Source organism: Fragaria vesca, linkage group LG6 (assembly GCF_000184155.1).
Source record: "Fragaria vesca subsp. vesca linkage group LG6, FraVesHawaii_1.0, whole genome shotgun sequence".
Taxonomy (NCBI): Eukaryota; Viridiplantae; Streptophyta; class Magnoliopsida; order Rosales; family Rosaceae; genus Fragaria; species Fragaria vesca.
This window is the reverse complement of record NC_020496.1, coordinates 20,845,688-20,853,833: the sequence shown is the minus strand read 5'-3', so window position 1 is coordinate 20,853,833 and position 8,146 is coordinate 20,845,688. Positions and strand designations below refer to the sequence as shown.

The window sequence follows — 8,146 nt, the reverse complement described above, 5'->3', positions numbered from 1 at the left end:
TTTACTTAAGTTGTAAACCACTATTGTTTTTCCTTCAACTTTTATATTGAAGAAACAAAAACTTATGTCTGTAGCGGGTTTCGTTTTTCTGCTTCTGCTATTTTTTGCCTCGGATTCTCATTTTTTCCATATTTCTTCGGGTCACCAATGCAAATATTTGGTTGTAGCTAGCTGGCTAGGAGAAAAGGAATTTAACTGGTGTAGCTAGCTAGCTAGGATTGGGGGCTTGGATAGTCAGAGTATTTTGTCTAGTCCGATAATGACCAAACTCATAGAAGTAGAGATCATCGTAGGGTGACATAAAAGACCAGATTGATAGAGATCTCCAGCATCATATGGACCCCAAAAGATTTTATCGATTTCAATCGCAAAGGGGAACATCAATTATCCTCGTTTGTTTCGTTGCTTTGGTTTGAGTGGTGAATTTGGAAACAAAATTCAGAAAACAGGTGAAGATACCTTAAGGGGAGGTTGCCGACTTGCCATTTGCAAAGTTCTGGTTAGGAATTGTTATCTTCGGAAAGCTGAGGAGTGTGAAGAGTAGTCGGAATGCTGTTATGTGCCGATCCTGCAGTGATGATCTGCATACATGTTAATTTGCTTCAATATTGTGGATCAAAGCACAGAAATTTGATTACAATGGCAATTTTGGTTGTTTGAACTTACTTATCAGGCAATCATGCTAGCTACAAGTTTGTTAAAACGTAATCGATCAATCGTTTGTGAAAATTAACGATAATAAGTCAATATCAACACATTTAACAATAAGATAACTAACAATAATCCATTATCTTGACGACGCAAAAGATTCGAATAAACTTACACTAATAGATATCATACTTAGCAATTGACTTACCTTTTGTTTTATTTGTTAGATGATAAATTCAATCCCGTGATCGAGTCATGCAGGATTTTTTTTTTTAGAAAATAAAATAAAATGATACCATCATATGTAAGAGAAATGAATTGAGAAACCTAAATGTGTGTGTATATAATCCCGTTATAAACCACTTAATTAGTTACAACGTGAGTATATTTAGTTTAGTAGTATGAGTGGCCGGACTATATACGCACACTTGTTAGCATTCCATTCCCGATCATAACAAGTCTGGTTGACCTTTGACATATATAACAAAATATTTGACCTTAAAGGGTTTCGTGAATTTGTTTTCCCTTAATTATTATCAATTCTTGTCAAAGTCTACTGCATTTTCAGTTAGGGTTTCATAATCACACACAAACTGGTCTAATATATAAAATTATATGATTCAATTCACCATATATTATTATCTTAATTTGATTGACTTTAGCTACTATAGGGTACACTGTACTCTATATCCATATTTCCCTAGTGATTCATTTTTATAGGTATCGAATAGAAAGGGATCGAAGATAAAGACCTAGCCAGCTTGTTTATTACTAATTGATGTCATACAACGACAATGGTGACATGTGGATTATCTTTGTACTGATATTGTCACAACTTAATCACTTTTAAGATTTTTAATCATAAAATGTCTCGGTATAATTAAAAATGATTTACCTATTTATAAATTATATTTTATTTGTCATTTTTATACAGTAAGATCTCTCCTCTCCAACAATTGATGTATTTACAAGTATTTCACAATCCATTAAAAACCTTCTTCTTCTTTTGAATTTGGTAGAGGAAACTTGCCTGCATACATATGAGGCTAATCTCGACTCTCATTATTTATTTACAAGTATTTCACAATCCATATATAGCCAGTTTTTTTTTCTACTTGCACTTAATTTATTTTAGACATTCTATCAATCTCAATCAAAATATTTTCAATTACTATCATATATGTATATATTATGAAAATGCAAGTAGTTAAATTAATTGATTCCGATATGTGATGAAGTTTTTATTGATCAAACTCATGACCACAAGAACAAGCACTGATTGATAGATTAAACACTTCCACTAAAGATCAAGCAGGTGCATTCCTGTATCTTGCCGACTCAATCGAAGTTTTCCCAGGTCGACTATCAAGTTATTTGAAGCTGCTAGCTTAATCTCAAGTCTCACAAAACATTGAGACCAAAAAAGGAAGAAGAAGTCATACAAAACCTGGTCACAACAGTGCATTTGTTTCCACATATTGTAGCCACTGGAAATGGAATATAAGAATGACAAGAGTAAGTCATGCGCAACCTGAATCTTTCTTCTCTGCGAATTAACAACTCATTTTTGAAAATCCCATTTCAACAACCTTGGTTTTAATATACTTGATCAATTAGGTTTACTTTCGAGTTCTCAATAAAGTAACAAATAGAAACTCGAAAATCTTCATTCGACCAAACTTTCATTAAACTAAATTTTCTTTTAGCTAAAGCCGTCATAGTGTACAAGCATTAAGAAGGGGGCGTGATATATAGTGTTGTTGACAAGTGAAATTTTCATATAAATAATTCCAATGTCAACATTTGAGAGGAAGAAATTAACAATGTTTAAGCAATTTGAATATGAATTCTCAAATAGAGATTACTTGAATAATTGCATTCGTGGCGATCCTTGATTACTTAAATTAATCGGCTAATTGATGACTCTTAGTAGTTTCTAAGTGCAAGAAAATGTTTTTGCTTCTGCAAGTATCAGTTACTACTACGGACACCAGGATCTGCATCCTTTGGCATAGTTAAAGAGGCGAGTTTAATTAAATTAAGAATTATCATGATTCATGAACAAGAACATAGTTGACAATTTTGAATGTGGCTTTAAGCTAATGATAAGAAATTCAGTGAAATGTTAATTTAAAAAGAAAATATAGGAAATCAAAATCACAAGTTTAATTTCGTATATCGTCAAATATTATGTTGCAAATGTAGTCTTAGCCGCACTCGATTAAGTGCTCATGACCTCGTTTTTGTTTGTTTCTTAGATTTTTATATTCGTTTTCTAAAATTAACTCTCACCAAGTTAAGAAATTTTGTTGTGATTTGCCAACTTGTTTTTGGCCATCATCATCATCAAGCTAAAGTTTTTATGAGTTTATATAGACGGATAATTTGCTATGATGCGGAGTTGCATTGCAAAAGACAAGGGCATATTCAAAAATTTCCATTTTTTGTTCTTTGTTCTCAGATAAAAAAAAAAAAAAAAAAAAAAAAAATCGGGGAAGTGGCAGACAGAGGATTTCGATAGGATCACTACGTCAACAGGATACTTGAAGGTAGGATGACGTAAAAAAAAATTTTTACTAAAATGAAAATATAATTAATCCGGGCCTAACCAAACCCAGCAGCTATTTAAGCCTAGAGTCCAAACCGTAACCAACTCAGTTATAAAGCTTCAAGCTTTAGAGAGAGAGAGAGAGTGACTCAGCGCACAGAAAGCTTCTAGCTTTAGAGAGAGAGAGAGAGAACCTAATCACCACCGGAGAAATTTAACCGCAAATCCCAAATCTTTCTTCTCCGGCCAGCCAAGATGATAGCTTACCTGGAGTGCTTCGTCCAAGAAAATGAAAACGACGCCGAATCCCGGCCATACGACGTCGTCTCCGGCCTCCGCGGGGCCCTCGACCTCCAAGGCACCATCGACTGCGGCGACGCAGCCGAACAAGCCGCCAAAGACTTCGGCGGGATGAACTCCCTCGCTCCTCTCGCCTTGGTCCGTCCCGCCGGCGCCGCCGACGTTGCGAGCGTGGTGCGAGCGGCGGCGAATCTGAACCTGACGGCGGCGGCGCGCGGCAACGGCCACTCCATCAACGGCCAGGCCATGGCGGATCGAGGCCTGGTCCTGGACATGCCGGCCATGGAGGACCATTTCCAGGTGGTGAGGACGAGCAGCACCTCCGGCTACGCTGACGTGTCGGGAGGGGCATTATGGGAAGACGTGCTGAAACGGTGCGTTCGGGATTACGGCATGGCGCCGAGGTCGTGGACGGACTACCTCAGCTTAACGGTCGGCGGCACTTTATCCAACGCTGGCGTCAGCGGCCAGGCTTTCCGTTACGGACCCCAAACCTCGAACGTAACGGAGCTTGAAGTCGTTACGGGGAAGGGCGAGACTTTCGTGTGCTCGGAAGAGGAAAACTCGGAGCTCTTCTTTTCCGTTCTTGGCGGGCTAGGCCAGTTCGGCATCATCACCAGAGCTCGAGTACGCCTCCAGCAAGCCCCGGACATGGTTGGTATTACTATTCTTAGTATTCTACTACACTCTTCGTTGCTTAATTTCCAATTTACCCTCCCCCCAACATTTATCAGATTAATTAGAGTGCATGAGCATCACGTTTACGGTACGTAATCTCGGTTTTTGTTTTTATTAATCGTGATTAGGTGAGATGGATAAGGCTGGTGTACACCGAGTTCGACGCCTTCACTCGCGACGCCGAGTCGCTCGTCACTCGCCCCCACGACGACGGAGAGTCATTCGATTATGTGGAAGGCTTTGCCTTTATGAACAGCGATAACCCGGCGGATGGGCTCCCCTCGGTTCCTCTACACCCGGACCAGGTGTTCGACCCGACCCGGCTGCCTCAAGAAGCTGGATCAGTACTCTACTGTCTCGAGCTCGCTCGTCACTACCGGAGCTCTGACCACCTCTCAGCTGTTGACAAGGTAAGTTCCAAAACCCCCAACGCTAGCATTTTCATTTTCATTTTTTCTTTATCTCCTACACCAGGGACTACAGTATCATCTCTGCACCCTAGATTCTCAGCCGTTGGATTTGTGATTTTTGGTTTCCTCCGGCTATATTTGGCGTCATGGCCTCCGCAAAGTACAGTTGAGCGGGCCCTTGTGAGTGACTGAGTTTTGACCTAGGTGGTTGCTAAGCGGGGCCCACGGGACTCCGCTTGAGAATTTGATTGGGTTAAGTGAGTCCCGCGCAAAACTGTACCGCCGGATAGTGAAAAAGTCAAAACGGTTCACTTACACGTGTAAGGCGCTCGTCGTTTCAGGACGGGGCCTTTATTCCCTGTTCACCATGATCTTTTTACTGTCGAACCTGTACGTAGTTCAACCAATGACCAGTTGTTTTAGTTTTATTCTTTTTAATTAATTTTTTTATATATTTATTTAATAAATTTGGGAATTGTTGGTTGGTCGCTTGCTTCAACTTGAAACTGACAATACGCATACAGCGTATCTTACTATCTTCCATTGGATTTTCTGACACGGTACTGGCATGTAAACGCCCATGCCGTATCGTTTTTATTACGAGTGTGTGACACTCGGTTTCGAGGAGAAAATAGTAAAATGCTTCAGCAGACGTTGCTGATATGAGATTTTGCTGACACCGTGGTCCCAAGGATCCAGAAATGTCCAAAAAGGCCATCATTTTCTGGAATCTGTGCATCATGAATGCCATGTCGGCATGTCCCATGTAGTGGTTTGTAATGACTGATATGCCCTCATTTTCTTTTCTTGTGTAGGGCGTGAACAGGCTGCTGGAAGGCCTAGGATTCGTGGAGGGATTGGAGTTCCAAGTGGACCTCGGATACGAGGAGTTTCTATTGCGTGTGAAGCAGGCAGAGGAGCACGCAAAGGCCAGCGGCATTTGGGACGCTCCCCACCCTTGGCTGAACCTGTTCGTGTCAAAATCGGACATCGCCGATTTTGATCGGGTGGTGTTCAAGGAGATCCTTAAAGACGGCATTGGTGGCCCAATGCTCGTCTATCCTCTTCTGTGTAGCAAGTAAGTCCTCCTTATTCTTCTTTTTGGTAATCATGTGGTTTTTGAGCAACTTCGTGCGATATGTTAACCTTAGATGACTAGGTTTACTGCTTTTGCCAGTTGGAATATTCGACGTGTCAATATATCCTAGTCATTTCCAATTTGTCACGGACTAGCCGACGTCGTTTCGGATTATGATATATGCATGTGAGATTTATGGCTATTTTGAGGGGTTTTGATATGCTGCCACATGATTCATGTTCGGAAATGTGAGAATCTGACCCCATCTTGTGCTGACGGGAGGGTTGTACGATCTAAACCTGCACCCCACCGTAGGGAATCAGAGACGGGGGCTGTACTATTTACGTCACGTAGTTTGGTGTGGGTTGGTTAGCGTCTAAGCAAGCGTAGGAAGGACGTCCAGGACAAAGATACGGGTGGGCCCACATGGTATAGTAGTTTTTAAATACGTCTTTGAAATAGTGCTTAATTACCTGAAAAATTAGGTAGTAGATTTTGTCATTATATACCAATACAATAAAACGCAAAGGGTAGTTCGGTAAATTAGATTCTAGGATGTGGGTTCGTTTCCCTCTTTTAGGAAAATGACTAATGAGAAGGTTCACGGTTCAGCCATTTGAGGAACGACAATCGTCTTTTATTCTGTTATATGACTAAATGACACCATATTTAATCTGTCTGGCTCTGACTCTTGGTAATGTACGAAAATACCCATCTGTACTAGCTTAGACTAACGGTTGTTGGTTATGTTATTACTAGGTGGGATGCGCGGACGTCTGTTGTGCTACCGGAAGGCGAGATCTTCTACATTGTGGCGTTGTTGAGGTTCACTCCGGCATACCCGAAAGGCCCGTCGTGTGAGAGTCTAGTTGCTCAGAACCAGGAGATTGTGCAATATTGCAGGAAGAAAGGTTTGGACTTTAAGTTGTATCTGCCGCATTATCGATCGCAAGAGGAATGGAAGCGGCACTTCGGGAATCAATGGAGCAGGTTCGTCGAACGGAAGACTTGCTTCGATCCCATGGCAATTCTCGCTCCCGGGCAGAAAATTTTCCCGAGAAGTAATCCCAAACCCTAGCTAGATATAGAGCAAATAGTCATCATTCAGGTTTATTCGGTGTAATTTTTTCTCCTCTTTTGTATTGTGCTGGTGGGTCAGTACCATTGTTGTTATCAATCGAAACAATTCGACAAAGAAGCTAGCCGTTGGCAGCAAATTAATATAAAGAAATTAGTTTGAGCAAAAAGATCTCGATCCTTTCCTTTCGATTAGTTCCTTTCATTTTCCGCAAATTAATAGCCAAAACTAAATGAATCCAAAAATGAAAACTGGACATTAAAATGATAGCATAATAGTCGATCAATGATATGACTGTATATCATGTTCTGGAATCTGGATTGAAATGTGGCCTATATCATATCACTGTTCTGATTCAATTATACTTGACATTGATGTTGTGCATGTCTTTCTCCAAATAATAATTGATCAGCCTCATCTATCTTTACTCTGCTAGCTAGCTTTTTCCTTCGACGCTTTTCATAACATATGTCTAGGTTGGATTATACAGTTTTGGACCGCTCAAAATTCTGATAAGATCTTATCTTAGACTCTTATTTTATCGTATATATGTGATAGTGAATCTTAAGATGTTGAGCTACATAGCTTTGATGCTGCAGTAGTTCGAGATGATTTGACCTCAACTGGGTGGAACTAGTTCACTTTTCAACATGCATGAACAAAAGCGTTCCTAATGAAGCATCAGATTCTCTCTTTTTTCATGCAGATTTTTACACCAATGCACGCACTAAAGTGAAACGCCATGCATAAAGGCTCGCTTTCACTTTTATCCAACTCCTTTTTTTACCGTCTCGAGCTTTGCTTTGGCTGGTTTTGTTTGGTTTCAAGGGAAATCAAATCTTCGACTGGGTTTCTTTATCGTCTCCCCCATCTTGCTTTTTTCGTTTCAAACTTAGCTATGGCGAACTCCTTTATCTTTCTTTCTATCCCTTCTTTTTCTATTATGAAAAGTAGAGAAAAGCTGGAGTATAGTGGGGGAACGTACTTGGCTTTAGAAGGCAATAATAAGATCATGATTTCTTGTAAGGTGCACCAAAGCCAAGCAACAAGGATTAAACAAAGTGATTAAGAAGAAGATTAAAGTAAGCAGGGAGTGGTTCTTGGCCTCGATCGATGGTTCAATCCCATGCAGATTAATTAAGAATCGTATACGTTCTTTGTAACTGTGTCATGCAAATTATATAGTCGGAACTAAAAGTTAACGTATCTCTGCTTTTTGGTGGCATATGTATTCTTCTGTGTTGGAAGGCTGCGAAAGATCGAAACTGAGGCAATGAAAGTCATTGAGATGGAGCGAATATCAAATTCTGCCTCTCTCTCTCTCTCTCTCTCTCTACAAATTCTGAACATCGATATTAGTGTTTTAGGGTTCTATTTATATATATATATATATATATATATATATA

The 8,146-nt window shown here is 40.1% G+C and overlaps 1 protein-coding gene across 1 annotated transcript; it reads left to right on the top strand.

Moving 5' to 3' along the window:
• The first annotated feature begins 3,383 nt into the window (after positions 1-3,383).
• On the top strand, positions 3,384-6,905 carry LOC101300743 (cytokinin dehydrogenase 7-like). Its single transcript, XM_004303417.1, has 4 exons — positions 3,384-4,150; positions 4,303-4,584; positions 5,400-5,662; positions 6,422-6,905. The coding sequence occupies exons 1-4, from the start codon at positions 3,452-3,454 to the stop codon at positions 6,738-6,740; spliced, it is 1,563 nt and encodes a 520-aa protein (XP_004303465.1). The 5' UTR covers positions 3,384-3,451; the 3' UTR covers positions 6,741-6,905.
• Positions 6,906-8,146: the final 1,241 nt, after the last annotated feature.